The 21,487-nt window shown below is 49.0% G+C and overlaps 1 protein-coding gene across 2 annotated transcripts in view; it reads right to left on the reverse strand.

The window, feature by feature from the left end:
* Positions 1–21,487, reverse strand: part of ZNF618 (zinc finger protein 618) — a 163,549-nt gene that overhangs the window by 56,037 nt on the left and 86,025 nt on the right. Inside the window, exons 3-6 of one of the 2 annotated variants that reach the window (XM_074608346.1) lie at positions 16,316–16,572; positions 12,440–12,535; positions 9,540–9,617; positions 2,601–2,639 (exon numbers count right to left, since the gene is read on the reverse strand). In XM_074608346.1, the coding sequence (XP_074464447.1) occupies positions 2,601–2,639; positions 9,540–9,617; positions 12,440–12,535; positions 16,316–16,572 (470 nt within the window). The remainder of the gene's footprint in view (positions 1–2,600; positions 2,640–9,539; positions 9,618–12,439; positions 12,536–16,315; positions 16,573–21,487) is intronic. The other variant, XM_074608347.1, reaches the window with a different exon arrangement.

The following is a 21,487-nucleotide window of genomic DNA, read 5'->3' on the forward strand; positions in this document are numbered from 1 at the left end:
AGACTTGAACAATACCGATGTCTGTAATAGAAAGGGTGTAAACAGCCAAATCGGGTCACAGAGGAATAGCACTGGAGCAGCAGGCAAAACAAAAATAGCAGGAAAGGAAAGATAAATAAAAAATTCCTAAAATATATGAGAAGCAAACAGACTGACAAGGAAACAAGAGGGCCATTGAGTGGAAAAAGGAGAAGAGCCATGCAGAGGCAACCAGGGTAGGCCAGGGATTTCATCCAGCCCCAGAGGGGAAGGCACAGGGAAGAAAGAAGACAGCTGAACTATTTCATTGCGGCAGCAAGGAGGGGAAGAGGAAGATGACTTCGTCAGGAAATTACAACCATCTGCACTTAGGAACAGCAGCACTGGCTGAGCAGTTTCACGTACACTCTGCAAGGCAGGTGACGCACACAGCCTGTTCTTCCACCAGGGTAGATGGCTGTGGTGGACCTTCCTTCGCCATCCCCCAGCCCACCACTCACCAGTTCTCTGCTCTGGTGGCTTGGTCTTGCCTCTACCTCTTTCAGCTAGATGAGACTATCCTGGGATAGCAATGAGTGTGACAGGTAAAAAAAGGTTTCAGTAATCCCTGCACTGGGGAGGGAGCCAGATTCGGACAGTGCTGCATGAAGATGGAAGCAGTCCCTGCCTCTCTTACTGCTCCCTGCTCCACCTCCACGGCTACCACGGCAGCTTCACTGAAGCCTGGCACAGAGAGCAGCTGCTTGTTGCTCTTCTCTCCCAAAAGTGACTTCTGTCATCTGTGACTCTCCATACTCCCCAGCTCCCTGAAACCCAGACACCACTGAAGAGGCAGTTATGTCCACAGAAAATCCTTCTGTGGCCCAAAGACACGGGGTTTGCGCACACAGCAGGGGCATGAACCCTTATGTTTTTTTCCCCCTCTAACTCTGCATATCTCATCTGCCCTGTCTTTCTCAGCCAAAAGAATTCCCACGACAGGTAAGGAGAAAGGCTGATTTACAGAAAAAAACATCTCTTTGCACGAGGTGGTTCTCAAGCTCTGGCAATCCCAGGATGCACACAGCCTAGCCCAAAACACAGTAGGGCCCTGTGTCAAAATTCAAAGCAAGGGGGTCAGGAGATGAGCCTGGAAAGAGTCAGGATAAGTAAAACACCGACGAGCAGCAGAGCAACTACTGAAAAAAAAGAGACAGGAAAAGAGGCAACAGGGCCTGGGAAGGAGTCTCCATCCCCTGCGTGGAGCTGACACCACGTGTCACTGGGTCAACAGAAAGGGCCCAGCTGCAGAGCCCATCTCCCCTCCAGTGGGCACCAGGAGTGGGTGTACACTGTGTGATGGCTGGTTGCTACTGAGATGTTTCGGCTCAGGGCTGAGATCTTCACCCCTCGCCTGCAGTGAAGTCAGTCCTGCTTCTTTTGCAGACAGAAAGCCAAGACTCCCTTATGCTAACCCCAACTCTTCACCTATCGCAGAACGGGCCTGAAGAAACAGCAGCTCAAAAAAGGTGGCATGGTTGTACTTTTTAACTATTATTTTTCTTTACCATTTACCTAACATTTTCATATACACCCAGGGTAAGCGTGGTGCTTCCAGGCTGCCCTCTGTAACTACCAAGGTTGGTAACTTACCTTTCCAATGGAACCTGTGGCTCCCGCCTAACATGATCACAGCAAAATCCAGGTCGGCAGAGACCTCAGGAGGTCTCTGGTCTGACCCCCTGCTCAAAATAGGGTCTGCTCTGAGCTCTGACTTGGCTACTTGGGACTTTATCCAGGCTGGTCTTGTAAACGTTCAAGGATGCAGAAGATACAACCTCTCTGGACAACCTGCTCCAGAGCATGCGGAAAAGCTTTTCCTTCAACACAGCCTCAACCTCTCTTCTTTCCACCACTGTGGACATTCTCCCGCCACTGTGAGCTGCCTGGCTCCATCTTCCCCATGCCCCTCCTCACCTCACCAGCCCAGGAGCCTGTGCTGAACCCGCTTGGTTTATCAACCCCCTTCCTCGGGCAGGAACAGACGCCCCAAATTGTAGGTTTAAGGTTTAAAAATCCTGCACGACCCAATCACACTAGAGAGGCTGGCAGCGCCCAGCGTGTCCCCTGCGGCGGCTGAGGCAGGGCTGAGGCAGCAGGGCGGCGGGAGCTCTCCTCATGGCCGCCCTCCGTCCACTAGCCCTGCCCAGCCCCCCGAGCCCGCACAGCCGCGGGCACCGAGCTCCCCTCACGGCGGGAAGACGACGGCAGACGCCTACCGCGGTCCCCGCCGCGGCCCCTCTCCCCGGGGAGGCCGTGCCGTGAGGCGGCCGCCCCTCCGGCCCTGCCCCGCCGCCTCCCGCCCACCGCCGCCGCCATCTCCGCGGCGCCGGCCGCCCTCTGCCGGCCGCAGCCCCGGCCTGCGGGGCAGGGCCCCGCCGGCCCCCGCAGACCGCCCGCCGCCCCGCTCCCCGCCCCACCGAGCCCCGAGACGGCGAGGGGTGCGGCGGGCTCCAGGCTGGCCGTACCGCCGAGGGGAGAGCGCCCGCACAAGGGCCCTGTGCACCGCAGCGCGCCCGCGGTGCTCGCACACGCCAGGCCCCCATCCCCGCTTACGCACCCACAGCGCCATGAGTACTTACTGCCTTGTGAGGCTCCTTCACCTGAGGCAGCTTCAGTGTCTGCAAAGAGAAAGAGCTGCACTTAGATCTGATGGCCGACTCTGCCCCGCGTCCGACTTCGGCTGGCCACAGTTCCTCGCTCGCTCACTCGCTCTCCTCCGGCCGCAGCTCCTCTCCGCCATGGCAGCCCGCGACGCCCGGCACAGAGCATCTCCCCGGAGCAGCTGCCCCATGCCAGGCGCGGGCTCCCTCGGCGGGATGGTGCAGCTGTCGACGAGCGGGCTGCGAAAAGCTGGCGGCCCTCAGCGGGGCCGGGCTGCGGGGCAGAAGCGGGCCAGCTCAAGGGCTGTTTGTTAGAACACAGCTGCCTTTGGAAGAGCCTCCAACACCGGGGCTCTTGTTCCCCTGGATTCCAAACGGGATGGTGAGACCTGCATACCAGGAGCCAGCACGGGGGAGCCTCGGGGGGCTCCGGAGAGGCGCGGGGTGCCAGGACTGCCCACCAGTGTGGCTGGGAGCGGCTGCCCCCCGGCTCTGCCCAGGGACAGCCCCGCCATCGCCCTCCTTGCCTCAGGCCAGCTGCTGCCCTGCCTCCCAGCGGAGGGGCCCTGCCGAGCTGTGCACAGCCCGGACCAACGCACCCCAACGGTCCCACCACCGTCATCAGTGGAGCTCATAATGATGCGTTTCCTAATTTCTACTGAAGGTTTGTTGAAATCGCTCATGCGCTTAATTCCTGGGCAAGCGCTGTTAACCCAGGGAGACAAACAGGGAACAGGTCACCCCGCTCAGCCTCCCATGGCCTGTCTCCCCTCCCCGGCCAGCCACGGCACAGCCTCTACCAGAGATGGGCCACGAGAATCCCCCCCAGGGCTACTCTATCCTGGTCTTAATGAAGGAACATGAGGAATGGTGGGAGGAAAAGCTCCCTCCACTCTATAACACATGGGACGGCAAGAAGCACACAGCAAAGATCACATTCAAGCCCAAAATGAACGCAATGCGCAAAGCTGCAAGCTGGAAAAGAAAACCCAGTGTTACAAGTCAAGGATCATAAATGATTTGGATTTCCAAGACATTTTGAAGTGTTTCATATTCATCCTAAATTGCAAATACTGTATGTCACATTATCTAATAACATAACTACGTTTCAAAATATTCCGTATGTCTCTTGGAATCACGCTTGCATTGCTCTGAAAACCACAGCTGTGGAATGTCACAGCGTTTTTGAATTTAAAATTTGCAACCTTAAGTAATGAACACTTGTTTGCATTTAATTTCCTTATTTCTTAAAAATAATAAAAACAAATGATTGTGGGTTTGTGAATTTGTATATTTCTACCTGATTAACCTGCCTGATTAGATCACTTTTCTAGGCAACATTATTAATTTGGCACAACTTCATAAACTGAGGGGCCAGATCACAAACCCTCGGTATCACATGCAAAACCTCGACAGCCAAACCCCTGTATTTTTCCACAGCTGCTACTTGTTTGAATTACCACCTATCACTCAAGGAAAAAGCCAGCTGTGGCACAATGGAGTTCTGCAAAATGCTGTCCTGGCGTTCACAGACAACGGCATAAATAAACCATAAAAGCGATGTACTGTGCATGCAGCAGGCCCTTTCTGTCATTTAAATAGCTTTTAAAAGTACCTCAGTCCAACTTAACAAGAATGGAGCAACACACAAAGGTTTAAGGAGCAGCCATTTCTGAACTGTGTTAAGAAATGTTGTTACTCTTAGTCATCAAGCAGACTAAAGTCTTCATGAATTAAAAAAAAAACCACCTAAAAATCCCCTAACGGCCCACTCGAAATCACCTTTGGGCTGAGACCAAGTAATTACAGCTTCAAAACAAAAGACCAATTTCTGAGAAAGCTGCAAAAGTAAGAGAGAGTAGGGAGGTCGGCAGGAAAGCTGGAAAATAGGCAAGTTAACTCCTGTGTCTCAAGCAACTTTCTGCATCTCCTATAAAAGTCTGCTATGGACCGGGAAATGTACACAGCAACAAATGGATGCCTGGGATGCAGCACAGAGGGCAAAGGCCCCCCCCAGATCCTAGGATTTTTCAGTGGCAGATAATCACACAAATGAAACCCAAATTTCTTCAGCTCAGAAACACCATCTCTCCTCAGCGATGGTTATTTCGCGATTAATTTTCATCTTCTCACCTCAAAATTGCTGCAGCCACAGAACTGCTCCAACTCAGACTCCAAAAATGTGCGCTTTGGAAAAACGTATTTTTCCATATTCACGGTTTGAACGAGTCATCTTCCTTTTCATATTTTTGGAATGGAGCGGAACCCATTCTTGGAAAATATTAATCCAAAACTTTGAAAGCTTTGAGAAGTTTTTTAACAATTGGTTAAACTAGAAACTTTGCCTGAAGAGAACAATCCCACTCTAGTGCATCCCGCACCCATTCTGGCGACGGCAGACCGGCCCCTGGGCTGGCACACCCCCGCGGGAGGCTATCGCAGAGCTGGTGGGTTCAGAGGGAGGCAATGCAGCAACGACATAATGTAAATAAATAATTAAAAAAACCCCAACTTGAGCAAAATCATCGTTCAGCCCAGAAAACCTTATCTGGAAACAGAGAACTTCCACCAATTATTAGGACGGAGGCGATATATCCTGCGAGGGTTAAACCGGAGCCTTGCTATTTTCTTTCATTTGCTTTCTGAAGAATTCTCCTTTGGGTAAAAATCTCCCTTGCTTGGCCTCAGCCCAGAGGTTTTTAAATTTACTTTCTGAAAGTCTAATAAAGTAATTTCAGCTGGGTTTTTTTTCTTTTTTTTTGAGCTATCTAAAAGTGAAATAATTTTCCTGACTCAAAACATGCAGATGTTTTGCTGCTTGTGTTGCTTAAATACGAGCAAACGTACAAAACAAAACTTTCTAGCTGACTAACTCCTGAAGGGAATCCAAACCTTTTAATGACTTGAAAAAACCCCACACAGCTCAACAAAAAGCACTGTAAGCCACACGTTTTGAAGGCCTGGGCTGCATGTCGGCGAAGCGGTAACGTTTGTCCACGCCGATGGCTGGGACGAGCCTTCCATCGCCACCAGCAACACGCAGCCTTTCTGCTCCCCCCGGACTCCAGCAGCTCGGCAGGAGGAAGGAGCTGCAGTCCTGCGGGGCTGCACAACAGCTCACAAAGGAGCCTTTCAGCTCCACAACATCACTGTGGGTTTTTTTTGTTGGGTTTCTTTTTTATTTTATTTGCGCGTTTCGGGGAGGCGAAGGCGAAGGAACGCAACCGTTGCATTTCTTCCTTGACAAAACGTAGTGAGTAAACTTCTTACCTACGTTTCTGATTCTTTGCAGAACCCTTTACGTGGGGTTTTCCGCGCCTGCATCTCAGCTTTCAGAGCAAAGCAGCAAGGGAGGTTGCCCCTGCGAGGCAGCACGTCTTCAACAAGCGCTGCCTCAACCCTCGCACTTGCAAACTGCCAGGAGATCAATCGCTCCCTGAAATTCTCCAGCCAATGCTGAGCACCACAGAGAAGGCTCAAGAAACTAAGAAAATGCCCCATTTTCCAGTAAGAAACCACCCACTCCTGAAGGCAGACAAGAAAAAAACATCAGCCTAAAGGACACGGGTCACCTCCAACACTGCTTCTCTGCCATGGAGATCTAGAGAGGAGGCAGGTGCAGATTTAAAAAGCTATCTAGGGAGTTTCTCCCAAAAAACGATCATTACAAAGAAAAATGTAATTTTTAACCTTTAGAGATCTTGCCAGCATGAAAGTCTTAATGTGGAACTGAACAGTTCAAAGGGTGAGAAGAAATTTAAGTTTTGCACAGGGCAAAAGAAGGGACTGACGAGTAAGGACTAACTGCAAGAGCCAAGAGGGCAACAGAGCTCCCCCCTGCGCTGGCCACAAGCCATAAGCCCCTAGCTTAACTGCTGCGGCTCCAAACTGCACACCGAGATATACAAAAACCAGCTTAGAAATAACTCCGTTCAAAGCAAGGACAACTTGGGACCTCCGAACCTCCTGGCCTGGGGACAGAAGTCGGGTCACTGAATGGTGACAGTGGAGCTGGCTAAACAGATGGGTTTTTTGGTGGTTTTGCCCCAAAGATCCAAACCAGATCAACGCAATTACTATCTGCTCCCCCTTTTGCATCCCCAGCACTGTCCGTCTGCAGGACCAACCCACAGCTTGGCCAAGGACCATCAGTGCCACAGGAACCACACAAGAAAGCAAAAAGCAGAGGGCTATTCAAGGGGAAGAGGTGTATCCTTCAGCAAATCCCAAAAAGCAGATATTTCTGCTTGAATGCCCAAAAAGCCCTGGAAGAAAGCACCTAAAGAGAAAAAAAAGGGGCCTGAGTTTGCTCTAGCTACTCCGATGCTGAGCTGGTGAGTTTACCCAGGATCAGTCAAACCTTCGGGCAAGGCAGATGTTACGTGACTGATGGGTGGCCCAGACCTCGGGGAAACCGCGTCCGTCGTGGAAAAAGCATCAGGCACAGAGGGACTGCCAGGTCCTGCCACTGCGGTACGGCTCCTTCCTTGCCCAGCCAAAAAGAAAATGACTAAAAGATTCAGGATCTGAGTTTCTGGCAGCTGATAATTGAACGTAAGATGCCAAGGGAGCTCAATTCTCAGTGCTTCGAGGACAAGCAGAGCTAGGAGAGCTGCTTCCAGTGCCCTGGGGTTTTATCCAAGGCACGGGCTGCAGATAGGCAGAGAGAACACGGGAAGCGCAGAATCCCATCCTCAGCGCACGTCTAACCCCCACGGTGTCTCCCATTTGGTGGGATGGTGCGATACCAGCCACTTCTATATTGAAACCTTAGATACACGTGGCAATAAAAGCAGCTTTCACAAAGATTTTTCAGTCCTGCAGCCTTACGCTATTTCCACCACTGTTACAGGTACAGTCCCGTGTACGATTCTCAGGGGCTAATACCAGACAGGGCGTTCCTCCATATAATCCTTGCTTTTTTTTTTTTCCTAACTATACATTACCCGCCCATTCACCGGCCCGTTGTTTCTCTGCAGATAGGTACACCTCCCCCCTGCTCTACCTGCCAGCTCAGGTTCTGTTTCTGGGAGAATCACATTTACAGAGTTGCATCGAGTTTTCAGTTTGATTTCTTGTGAGGAGTGTACATGGATAAATATCTCATTTTGATTTTTATTGTCTTCAGGCAATTCAAATGCACTTTAAATGTTACAACTACATGCATCAATTTACAGCAACATAAACCAAGTTTTTTAAGTTTCCCATCTATAAATTGTGCTTTTCCACCGCTGATGTGAAAATTACCAATAAATTTCCACATTCAAATTTTGAAAATTTCCATCTTCTATAGCCACACATTAAAAAGGCTTTGGAAGCAAAAGGTAAAGTCACGTCTCCCCTGAGTTCATGACAGAACTATGGATATCAATGGTACATGTGCGTGTTGATCCATCCAGACCATTTAGCATATAGCTTGATTTCATGATCAAAATATAAATAGATGTATAACTACAAATCAGTTGGATCACACGCTGGGAGGTGACCTCCTGCTAATATAGCTCCTAAAATTCCAGCTGAATTACAGATCCCATAGTGCTTGGGGAAGAGAAGTAAAATAAAAGCAATCCTTGTCCCTAATCTAAATACTGCAATTATCATTGCAAAATTATTGCAGTGTTGTGATGCAAGAGTAAAGCATTCTGCATGTCAGCAAATAACTGCTGCTCGCTATTATTTTAGGGAATTTTTTTCTTAAACTGCAGAGTGAAGCTACTTTGTAGTTACATTTAAAGGACTTTTAGGAATTTTGTTGGCATTTAGAAAGGAATACCAGCATTGAAAAACAATTCTGCATGTATCTAAGGATACAGAAGCAGCTCTGTGATGTTAAACAGTGCATGAGAAATGAGCAACCATGCAATTAAAGGATGTATTTATTATGAGACTGTGAAAAACTGAGGGGTTCAGGATGTATGTTCACTTTTCAGCTCTGCATCTGCTGACTTCTGAGAGTTTACACATTTGAAATTTAATATTGCATTAGCCTTCGTTCTTCACGGATTTTCAAATTTTTCACTGGGATTTTCCTTGCTGCTGCTTTAGACATTCCAGTCAATCTGAATTGCTACTGAAGGCCACGTGCGCTGACGCTGCTGCGTACAACTGAGGAGCTACAGCAGATGCTCCTACGAGCCCGACACCAGCCTTAGTGCTCAACTCCGGCAAAAGAAAATAAAATCACTGAAAGGCTCATGAGATGGTTTCAAGTCCCTGTTCTTCTGTTACTTCAGATACGTATTTCTCCAAATTATACAAACTACGCTAATGCTACAAAACACCGAGCAAAACTTTCATATTTCTGCAAGTAAGCAACATTGAATTGGCTGGACTTAGAAAATTCAAAGAAAGTCACTCCTGACTACGCAGGAGGTATTTCATACGAACAGCACATTTAAAAAGTGACCTCGGCTGACAGCAGGGACACAGGGGTGAGTCCAAATTAACATTTTGAGATAAAAACACAGCAGTATAGCAATGCCGGTACCTGCCTTGATACCCTCCCCTCCTGGCTTAACAGGGATGGACTGGAACCCCCAGCAGGGCAGGAACACGGGACATCTCAGGGAGCCGCCTGCTCCTGTGGGGGTAACTCCGCTGCTGGATCGTGCTATCGCTTGCCAGCAGAAACTTTTCAATTTGCAGCTCTCCCGACACACAGCGATGTCCCCTGAGAGCTCCGGGCAGTAAATACTGCACCGAACGCAAGAGCTGCTCCCGACCTCAGAAGAAATATTGCTGCGATAGAGAGCCACAAAGCTTAGCCAGCCCCAGCATTTATCCTGTGAACGGGCCACCCGAAAGAAGCGTTACTGACGAACAGAGAAGCAGCAGAGCACTCTAGACCTTCCCCAAAATAGTCCCCGAGCCTGAATGTTAACCCCAGGATTCCCCAAGATTTGAGCAGGAGTGAGATACCTCTGTGCGCTCGCACATGGGTCTGGAAACAGTTGTAATACTTGTATTTCTTCCCACATATTCCACACTCGTAAGACCCTGAAAAACAAGAGAGAAAAGTATACACCACCATATTAGATCAGGAAAAACAGCCTCACCACATACTTATCCGTAAACTGGGGACAAAAGAATGCAGTATGCAGCAGAGTAATTTTTGGAAGGTTCATGGAGATAAATGCAGGAAATCACTATCCCAGACTCAATCCTTTTTTCAGCCTTATTTAAGATTCCTTGGCATATTACCCTGAACTTACATTTTCAGCAGATCTTTATAACTTCGCGAACATGAAAGGGCCACTCTCAAAATAGCCTGACTTATAATTTTATAATAATGACTAATATTTCCTATGGACAGAAATAACCTTGAATTACTTTTCAGTAAGTTCCTAGTATATGGGAAAAAAAGCTTTTCAACTGAAAAAAGAAGGCAATATGTTATCTTGAGGCAAGGAGTTTTCAAAATTTCTCAAGAAATGCACAATGCACAAATTTCTCAAGAAACCCACAGAGATTTGGTAAATATCCACCCAGAGGAAACCAAATAGATACAAATAGAACTTTTGACCTTTTTAAGGAAAAGCACATGACCACAGTAGTCTCTCTTCTCAATTTGTGTCTCTAATTCCAGAAAACACACATCTGCAAACAGTCATTTGAAATGAAACCAGAGAAACAGAGCTGGGAGAATCATTTGTAATGATGAAATTATGCAATGAATTTAGCCTCTTCTGTTTATTGGACAGGCACACAGAAATTTCCTTAGATTTGTTATTTAAGTTGATTCAACCTTTTTTTTTTTCCCCCCACTCCAAGTTGGCGAACAGGCTATAAATTCACCTTTCAAGTTCTCACTGGCAAAATGTATTGCATTTCTTCGCTGCCCGTCAGCAGTAACTGCGATCCTACCTGCGCCCTTCGGCGGGGCGGGAGCAGCACTTACTGGAAGAGGAGGTGGGAGGAAAACGGGCGGAACGTTATTCTGTGTGAACGAAGCACTCCATTTCCATGGACGCTTCCTCGCGCGATCTTTTTCTGACCGTGCAAACCCGTAAAACTCAGGGACGAGCCACAAACAAGAACAAAACACTCACACACACACACACACACATCCCAATAGATATTCCCAAACATCATTTTACAGCAATACTTACCCGGCGCGACTCAAAGTGAGCTCTTCCCAGGAACAAAACCAACCGTGGTTTTTGTAACGCACTGTACCCATGGGTTGTTTTTTCGCTTCCCATGCCGTACTTTTTACAGCTTGGGAAGACAACAACCCTTCCAGTTCGTAACAGCGCTGAATTCCCTGCCCGTCACTGTTAGCATCGCTTTGGACTGTCTTTTGAGCTCGGGAGGTTAGTGTGTCATTGATGCTGAAAGAGGCAATCCGCTACAGTCTGATACACAGGAGTACACATCTGAAAAAATACTCTAAAATACTGATATTCTAGTCAGTTGACGATGTCTGATCTGCTCCATAGCCTTTTAATTATCACAGCTAATTGTCTTTTATATATAAATATATGGGACAGTCATCACCCATGGTCACTCCATACAGGCTTTTCTAAGTGAAATCCTGGATATCAGCAAGTCGGCAGCATCTGCCAGCCCTCATTTTCCATGCTCAAGGATGATTATATTCATCGCCAACCTCTAAAATTCTTTCCTGAACACTATTCCAGCTGGAGCCCCAAAGCAGCATGGCCAGAAGATGAGCACGCTCCCCATCCACTAACCCTGGGCAGCAGCCGAGGTTCAGGTACCACCACCAAAATGCTGCTGCCCCCGCCCACACCCTGAACCAGCGCTAACGTGCACAGAGCACTGGGAAAACAGGTAAAAAATAGTGAAGAACTCTACGGTGAGGTTTTTTTTCCCCATTTTTCTTGTATTTCCCCCTTCCTCTGGAGATAGTCTATGGCACATAAAGGCAGTTGGTTGTGCCAAAGTTCTTCAAGAAGAATATAACCCGTCCAAGTAACTGCATAGCCCAAGGGGTGCTGCAGCCCTCAGGCGAGGGGCTGTGCCTGGAAAGCCAGGGCAGGAACCCAAGGGACCGGTGTGTCCCACGGTCCGTGCTGTTGTGCAGGTGTCCTGAGGCACCCAGGTCTCAAGTGCAAGCCGGGGAAGGCTGGAATCTTAAGGTTTTAAACTGGAAGAGGGGAGATTCAGATGACATCTCAGGCAGAAATTCTTTGCTGTGAGGGTGGTGAGCCCCTGGCCCAGGTTGCCCAGAGAAGCTGTGGCTGCCCCATCCCTGGAGGGGTTCAAGGCCAGGTTGGACGGGGCTTGGAGCAACCTGGGCTGGTGGGAGGTGTCCCTGCCCAGGGCAGGGGGTGGTACTGGGTGGTCTGTAAGGTCCCTTCCAACCCAAACCATTCTGTGATTCTATGACACACATCTGAAGTCCTGCACACACCAAAAGACAACTCAACAGCCACAACTGTGTACTCTGCACACCACAATCTGGGGGGCAAAGGCACAGATCCTTGTATTTGAGAAAGGAGGAATGACTTGCCACAATAAATGTGTTATTAGAGTGCAGGAAAGATGAAGTGGGGAAAAACAAGACATCGCTCTGTGTCAAGGCCTTACAAAGAACATGCCTGTGTTGTTCTGGACACTGCCACCGTGGTCGTGGTTTATGTCAGACTTAGTCCACATCAGGATGTGTCATGCGGGTTCAAGCTGTGTGTAATAGGAGGGGAGATGAGGAAGGTTTTTGGTTAGTTGGTGCATTCAGTTTTGCCAGGCTTTTCCTGAGCCTCGCAGCTGGAATTTGGGTGACACACCCGTTGCATCCAGCGCTTTCCCTTGCTCCCTGATCCCTGGTTAGACTTTCACACCCTTCCATCACATACCGGACGTGTATCTCAATGCATGGTCAAAAATCCAGGTCCCTGAATATCGATTTCGTGTATATCCAACGGGAGAGTCACGTTCCACTGCTTTTCCATCTAAATTGTGCAAAAAAAAAAAACACCAGAAAAGAGCCCTTAAAGTGGATGCATTTCCAAAGAATAATGATGGCTGAAACCTATTAAAAATTTCCAAGACCCATCTGTCCCTGTGGCTTGCTAACAAAACGTCAGAGGTCACATGGAGTTTCTTAAGGCTTATGCAGCCCTATCTCATTCAGTGTGAACTAGGGAGAATCCAAAGCGCTCTTGAATTATGTGTGCTGAGCAGCTCAGCACCCGAGACATCTGCATCACGACGTGAGTCAAGCATGTGCGTGTTAGACTGACAGCCTCAAAGCAGAAGGATTCACTCTTCGCTTTGTCTCAGAAACGTTTCTGATTCAATGCATTACTTGAAAAATCCTCTCCAAAATGTTTCTCGTGAAGTACGGACCACGTTGAGAGTCTTGTGCAAAACTTCTCCTGATCAACTCGCGGATAACTCCATCCTCCAAAACACAAATACTGACCGGATGGAATTCCCGACATCAGAAAATGACCCAATTCAGCCGAATGGTCTCTCCCCCTTTCTCTTGATTTACAACACAGGTGGCATTTTCTTTTCCTCTCCTTTCTAGAGAGCTTCATGGTGGACTCCTCTGCCTTTCTGCCCCAACGGCCCTGCCCTGAGAAATGTTCACGTGGTGGAGCTCTTCAAATGACCCTGGCCCAAGGCCAGCACGTGAAGCTAGCGAGAAGAAAAGAAGAGGAACTACTGCATCTCGGAGCTGTGCAGTGCCAGGAGCACGCCACCCGAGGCAGGGAGAGCCGGCGGTACCAGGGGGACAGGTGGGTGGATGGGGAGGAGCGCGGGGTCCGCAGACGCAGCCACCGGTCTGCTGCTGACCGGACCCTGGGTCAGAGCCAACCTCTCCATTGGCTTTCTTTGCTTGGGATGCCCAAAGTGGGACCCCACGGAGCTTGCAAGACTTCTGTGGAAAAGCAGATGAAAGAGAAATGGCCCAAACCCAAAAACATCAGCACCGGCTCTTTGGCTGGGGGGCTGCAGCCGCTGCCAGCCCCCATCCTGCTTCCCTGCACCTGGTCTCATCCATCGCAGAGTTTGGGCTGCTCGGGACAGATGGAAACAGGGTCTGGAGTAGTCCAAAGTGCAGGGAGAGGCATGTGAACATGTAACCAAACAGGTGGCAGCAAACACAAGGCCTAATTTGATGAAAATGCTACAAGCGAATAGCAGGAACCGAGCTGGGAATCCCTGTTATAAATTGCTCCAAGTAACGACTAAAAATATAAATATAGCATGCTCCTGCAGGAGATGTGTGACTCAGAGAAGAGACATAAATCTTCTAATGCGAATTTCAGCCAAGTCCCGCAGCTGAGCGCCACAGGAAAGCTGTCTGTCACTTGGAGCCACGTGTGCCCTGAAGCCTTCAGGGCCACGGCTCAGACAACACATCTCCGTTTAACGGGCCATCCCCAGCACGCCATGGAAGGCGACCGTCTGGGGGCCGGCATTTCCACGTGAAGGAGAGGGATTCATTTACTCCCGCTTCACCCCTTCATCCTGCATCAGGAATTACTACTACTGTTAACACCTCCAATCTCAGCTTCCCTGATGAAGGTGAATAAAACTCTACCAAAGCCTTGCCTTTCTGCACGGCTGAGGTGATTTAGATACAGGGCTACCAGATCACATCACGAGAAAGGCTTCAGGGGGAAAAACTCCTGGAAGTACCCGTGAGCAGCAGCAGAGAACATGAAGCCTTTGCTCCGGAGGTAGGAGGCACCGGCATCTTCAGCTGTTCGCAATCTTGGGCTGTTCCAGAGCAGCAGCCAAAATGGCCAGGGAAGCAGCAGGCGCGGGACGTTTCTGGTGCGAGTTACCCAGATGTCTGTAGCGATGGAAACAGTGCCTGTCTGTGGTTTCTGCGGGGGGATGGAGGGGACCAGAAGAATTGACTGGGAGCCAGTTCAAGAAACCACAAGGAACTGATATCTGGGCACCACGGTCGGTCCACACAGAGCGCAGTATTTGGTGGCCAAACAGAAAAGTTATTCAGAGCCACCTCCCCAACAAACAAGAGTTATGTGAATGGCGGATGAATAAGGGCACTTACAGGGCTCTTTTCACAAAGGAATCGGCCGCCAACTGCCAATCGCCTCAGGACCAAGTTGCCTTTAAAGAAACCCAGCGCGAGGCTATAAAATAACAAATATGATGCACATTTTTCATTTGAAAAGGCCCTTCCAGATAGAAGTTCTCCAGTTTACTTTCTACAGCTTTCAACCACCACTTGTTAAGTAGTAAATAACTCTCTGTCCCTCTCCCCACAGTGCCGATACGTTGAATAGTGTCCCCTGTCACTCGAGCCTGTCCCCAAAGTTCTCAGTAGGTACAACATGTTGCTGTACATCCAAGTTAGCCAACAGCAGAAGCCCGTTCCCCGCTCTGCACAATACCATTGTCGACTCAGGGGACATCATCTGCAGAGCAGCTCCTGCTGCCCAGCCAGAAGCCATGGGGGAACGGGGTCCTACATGATGGTCCCGAGCTGCAGATGCTTTCATCAAAGGCAGGTGACCATGGCTGAAGGAGAAGGTCCTTTGCATCCCATCAGTGGTCATCTCTCCACCCATCCCTCCCGGGGCACCAGGCACACCTCTGCATTTCAGGGTTGCCCGTGCAGTGACCAACCTCTCAAGAGCTGTGCGGGCACAAAAGCTCTGAATATACCCAGAGTATTTCCTCCAAATTGTAAGATCTTTAAGTTGGAAACAGTTACGGACTTCTTTGGCTTTCCCTAGATGTTTTGACCTTGTGTAAGTAGCAGTGACTTCCAACCCTGCCATTCTAAGTGGCTGTCCTACTGGACAACGATGCTCCCAATACAGTCACCAGCTAATGACACCCTCCAGAGTTTTCTTTCCAACAGCACGGACAATGATCAATCAAAATCCAGGAGAAAAATCTAACATCAGCAGCTCTTTTCCCTCCTCCTGCAAGAAAAACCAACCCCAACAGCAACACTGTGCAGCTCAACTTAGCTTTCTCTTGAGTGCCTCAAAGGAAACATGGGTCCAACTGCTCTTTCTACATCAGCAACTGCCTTTGGCTCTCAAAAGTCATTGCTGGGACCTGCTCCATGTCAGAAACAACAGAGGAGTCCCTTTAGCAAGAGCAGGGCCTCTCCAGGATCTGCAGAAAGCCCTTTCCTTGGAGCAGGAGGAGAGGACAGTCTTGATGTTCACAGAAAAAAAGAAAAAGCTTCTCGTGGCAGCTCCGGGTGGGGTGGGATAGAATGTACTATCTTGGAAGTGGCATACCACAGCCAGCCAAAAGTCAAAATTATTCCTACAATGTTACTGGCAATCAGAAAAAACCAAAAAAACAGCAACCTGTAAAACCTGTTTTTGAGCTAAATGTAATTATTCACAGAAAGCAGCCGCTTTCCTCAAAGCATTTCAACTTTTTCTCAGGTTTTCCTCCCGATTGTCTCCTCCTCTGTGCCCAACACACCTACCCCCAGCCCTGGGTTCACCGTGAACTTTGCACATGACTGATGGGCACGTCATTTAACACATCAAAAAAAGATACTAAGCCTTTTCTTACAGTTGCCCTGATCTTGGTTGAGTCTTTAGGGGTGACCAGATGCAAACAGATAGCAAAAGTTAAAGAAGGTCAATAATCACAAGCCTTGGCTCTGGTCCCCCTGGCAGAGCCGAGCTTCCAGGAACGGCTCTCTGGAGCTTTGTTCCTCTCCCCAACACCATGGACTCAGGGAACCAACTGATGGGGCAGGTTATCCCGCAGCTTACCGAGCGTCTGCTGGTTGCGGACCCCGCCTATGACCACGCAGATCTCCGCGGGCACGTCTCCCGGCCCATCTTTTATGTTCTTCTTGGAATCTTTGGTGTCATCCTGCCAGATCACCTCTTCGATATAGTCATCTGGTACCTCTGTTTTCACCTTCACCTCAGTCATCATTCCAGCCTCTTCACTGGGTGAGGACTGAGATGTCACCGAATCGGAGCCCTCTGCTTTCGGGCTCCGTGGGCTCCTCTTCAAACACTCCCTGAATGGGGAGAAAAGAGGAGAAAACATGAATCCTCATTGTCACGCGCTCACTTTCTAATCACTAGGACATAATCAAAGGTACTTTCTTGCAATGCAATTTATTTAAAATAAGTATGGGTAGGTATGCTTGTCTGTCATATATGGTAAGTAATTAAAATTTAACCAGACAAAAGTAATAAAACCATTTGCTAGTAATGAAAATAACCCTAATGATCACAAACAATAGTCGCAGACATAAACAGACTTGACCACTAACCGAGAGCACAGAGTTTCACCTGGTTCCTGGCAGGTCAGGAGCACAACTCCATCAAATATTACGCCAAGACTAGTCCGTACATGCACAAGAAAAGCCATATCCTCCTGACATTTTTAATTTGGAGCTATCTCCACCCTAGTGCACTCCTCCATGGGTTAATCTGCCATCGCACCCTCTCTTTTAACCCTTCAAAGCAACCTAACATCCTATGGTATTCGTATGGCCTTATTTAACATGCATGGTGATCAGCAAAGGGGATCATCCGTAGTATAATGATATTAAGGTAGACTGTTACGTTATGGACAGATACAAATACCAAAGATGACAGAGGAATCGTGATGGGTGGGGAAGAAATGAGGAGTCCAGTCTATTAGAAGCAGATGAAGGAAACAGTATGTGTTTTCATCTTGGAAAGAAAAAGCCAGAAAGACAAGAGAGAAAACAATCTAAATAAATAAATATTCCAAACCCCTTAAGAGAAGGAAGGAAACTGGACCCCCCAAAGCTGTAAAACAACATCAGCAAGTGCTACGGTGGCAAAAGGCAGAGGGAGTTTGGGCACGACTGGTGAGGACCAAGTAACCATCCAGAGGGTAGAGCCTCTTCAAATGCACCACCCCACCACTTGTTACAGAATCACACAGAAATCACAGAATGGTGGGGGTTGGCAGGGACCTCTGGAGATCACCCAGTCCCACCCCCGGCCAGAGCAGGGTCACCCAGAGCAGGTGGCACAGGAACGCCTCCAGGCGGGGTTGGAATGTCTCCAGAGACGGAGACTCCCCCACCTCTCTGGGCAGCCTGTGCCAGGGCTCTGCCACCCTCACAGCAAAGAAGTTCCTCCTCATGTTGAGGTGGAACTTCCCATGGTCAAGTTTGTGCCCATTGTCCCTTGTCCTGTCCCCGGGCACCACTGAGAAGAGCCTGGCCCCATCCTCCTGACGCCCCCCCTTTCAGTATTTATCAGCGTTGATAAGATCCCCCCTCAGTCGTCTTTTTTCCAGACTGAAGAGACCCAAATCCCTTTCTTCATCCGAGAGGTGTTCCAGTCCCCTCAGCATCTTCACGGACTCCCTATTTTTAATACTGGTTATTAATAAATTCCAACATGCAATGCAAAGATAAAATAATTGCTGGTTCAGTCTGTGCAGAAGTCAGAAGAACTGAACATATAACAATAGCTTAGACTATCTGAAAAACAGAGATTTTGACGACTGTGACATATTTAGAGTCATGTAAACACTGGGAACCGCTGAAGGTGTTTGAAAACATTTTAAGCAGAAGTAATAGATAAAATTAAGTGAAAAATAGACTGAACTTATGGATGCGAGTTATGAGACCATACAACAGTGAAAGAGAAGGAAATCCCATGACTTGGAACTTCATAGAAAGTCAGAACAAAGTACGAATGTTAGAAAACTAACACCTGCAATGGTTTCTGACAGGAGGCATGAAGCTGGTAGAGAAATCAAAACGCTGCAACTGCAGGCGGAAGCGCCCAGCGGGTGATTGGGGAGGATGGAGACGAGAGGAGCAGATGAACGAAGAGAACAATCTTCTGCAATAATTACTGCACAACCTCCTCCACGGACATGGAGCTGCTCTTTCAAAATGGGTCAGTCACATCATATTGCCAGATATTTTATTATTCATCCCTCCATTCTCATTATGGAATGAAACGTACAATTAATAGCCCCTAAACAGCGAGAATTAGCCTTGACCTGCCCCCCCCCATTGCCGTCCTCCTCACACACACTCCCCCCATGCTCCCAACATCATACGGGGCTTTTACAAGTGAGAAAGATGAATTAAGACAGAGAAAATGTGGTTGAAAGCTGGACGATCTTTATGGTAATATTATTGGATGCCCAAAAGGTCCATCAATCTCACCGACAGCGGCGCGGCTGAGCACCCGATCTAAAGCCAGGGGAAAGGCAGCACCGGGAGCCGAAGTGCAAAACATTCAGCAATCAGCAAAGGGTGGGATTAATTGCAAATCAATCAAATTGAGAAGGTGTGAAGCGCAAAACACTGATAAAGGCAGCAAAAGCGATAGGGTGAGGGGAAAAACAGCGGAGGAAGACCAAAAGCAAACCGGCGCAATTCCCACGGGTAGGCAGCAAGGTGAAAGCAGCGAGTGAAAGGCAGCTTTGTACCTAAAGGGAAGGGAAAATGCCTCAGCTATAGATGATACAGAAACCTCTACTTGCCAGTCCCGGACAAAACAACAGAAAAATCAATGCAGGAGCCAAGTCATGTGGAATTAAAAGCTAATACAACTAGCAGCGAGGCTAAGGATACGGCTTTCGGAGAAGATTATAAATTGGGTAAGAACCTAAGGGACCTTCTGACAGCGCTCAGCTTTGCATCGCACCCCGTTCGGATAGAAACCAAAGCAGCAGGACGCGACACGAAGCGAGCGATGGGCCATGAGCTGCAAGGCAAAACCTCAAGGGGTTTTGCTCCCGAGCGGGGGTATTTCCACAGAAGTGGTTGCTGTGGGGCAGATTTATTCGTGCTCTGGAATTAAACTGAACATCGCTGTTGCTAAAAACGACCAGTGACCCAAGGCCGGCGGAGCCATCGCTCCCTACGCTGGCTCTGCCCAAACCCAGCAGTCGTAGCGTAGTCAAACGCGTCCAGGGTCGTGGGTGCACCCACAAAGAGCACCCACGGTGCTGAGCCGTGATCCCCGCAGGCAGGTCAGGCTGCAGCCACACAGAGCCACGCTCTGACCTAAACGACTACGACAATTTTCGGATACAGATGCCTGAGATCGAACAAGGAGGCGATTTTCTCCCTGTAGGAAGCCGTGGTGAAGCCCGTCCCAGTGCAGACGGAGCACCCTCGTTTTTAAAAGGTGATTAGAAAAGCTGGAGACGGTCCAAAAAAGAGGCACTGAAATGGTTCGAGACTGGGAAAAGATATTTTATGGCTTTGCGAGACCAAACAACTTAAATCTGTTTCTCATGCCAAAAGGAAGACTGAGAGATGATTTGATTGCAGCATATTATCATCTTCATGGGGAGAAAATACTGCCTTTCCTTAATTTGGCAGGGAAGAGTAGAATACGAGCTCATCGCTGGAAGCTGGAACCAGTTGAAATGAGGCATAAAATATTAGCACGGATGGTGGTCCACTGGAACAACTGTTTTCCAAAGGATGTGCTCAGGGAGAACAAATCTCTCCAAGTCTCAAACCCGGAGTATCTGTATCTGGCCGGCCCCGGGTTACTGGGCTCCGTACAGATGTGCACTGGCCAGAGCTGGTGGCCTGAAGCTGTAGGAATATATCAATTATTAGACCAGACCGATGGACCCTCAAAAACGTTGTTCTTCACACTCGATGACTTTCTGGATCCATCTCTGCCAAGAAAGTAACTTCCCGGCTGGGCTGTCTGCTCGTAGGTGGGACCTAAACCTGCAGATACGAATTAAAAGCAATGCTATTCCCCCGACGCTGCCCCGCGTGTCCCAGGCCCGAGCAGGTACTCAGTGCACAGAAGGACACCAGCCCCAGATACTTGAGCAGCTGTCCTCTGCATGATTTCATGGCACAGAAGCCCCGAAAAGGAGCCTGTAGATCCTTTCAAAAACAAAATACGCAAAACCATAAAAAAACACAGGACCACTGGATTTTTACAACAATCTTAGAATCATAGAATGGTTCAGGTTGGAAGGGACCTTAAAGATCGTCTAGTTCCACCCCCTGCCCTGGGCAGGGACACCTCCCACCAACCCAGGTTGCTCCAAGCCCCGTCCAACCTGGCCTTGAACCCCTCCAGGGATGGGGCAGCCACAGCTTCTCTGGGCAACCTGGGCCAGTTCTTACAACACAGACCTTCTCTGTCTTCTGATGCTTTCTAGGAGAGAAGAAAGCCGCAGCCAGCAGCTGTACGCAGGTTACAGAATGGGCACTAACGTACCCACCGCGTGTGCCAGGGGGGGACCCCGCAGCCCCGGGGCTCCCCGTCCGGCACTGCGGCACCGCGCGAGGGCAGGCACTGCCCTCGGACCCAGCTCTGCACAGACCCACGGCCTGCCCAGATCCCAGGGAAAGAGCCCTAAGGTGCTGAAAAGGGAATAAATTATAAGCAGTAAGATTTTTTTTTCCCCAGATTGTATGTAGCTATAAAAATAAAAATACATATATATGCATAAATGCGTGCGTTTGTGCACGTGCACACACATACACGCTTGTATACGTACAAGAAGGGTTGGTACTTGCATCTCTGGCAGCATCCCCTTGTCGCGCCCCGCTCCTACCCCCTTCTGCCACAGCAGCCCCAGGACGCCGTCTGCATCCTCTGCTGACACCCTGAGGTGCCAGCGTTTTACTGCACGGGCCAGATCCTGCTTCACAGCACCCAGGGCCCCGGCATCCCGGCTGTGTGAGACAAAACGCAGGAAACACCATCCCCCAACACGAGCTTTGTTCCTGACCTGCACGAGGCTGGGAATCAGTCCCACACCACCCAAGAGCGGTTTTATCTACCTTTTTCAGTGCCCTTTCACTTAAGAAGGAAGAGCTGTGTTCTTATGTCACTCTTATTATTTCGTATCTCCCAGAGATCTTCTAGCCACTGCCAAGCTTTAGCCAACGCTCAACTGCAGACTCTCTCCAGCTCAATGTCCAGAAGAACACTACGGTTTTGCAA

Source organism: Larus michahellis, chromosome 15 (assembly GCF_964199755.1).
Source record: "Larus michahellis chromosome 15, bLarMic1.1, whole genome shotgun sequence".
Classification (NCBI taxonomy): domain Eukaryota; kingdom Metazoa; phylum Chordata; class Aves; order Charadriiformes; family Laridae; genus Larus; species Larus michahellis.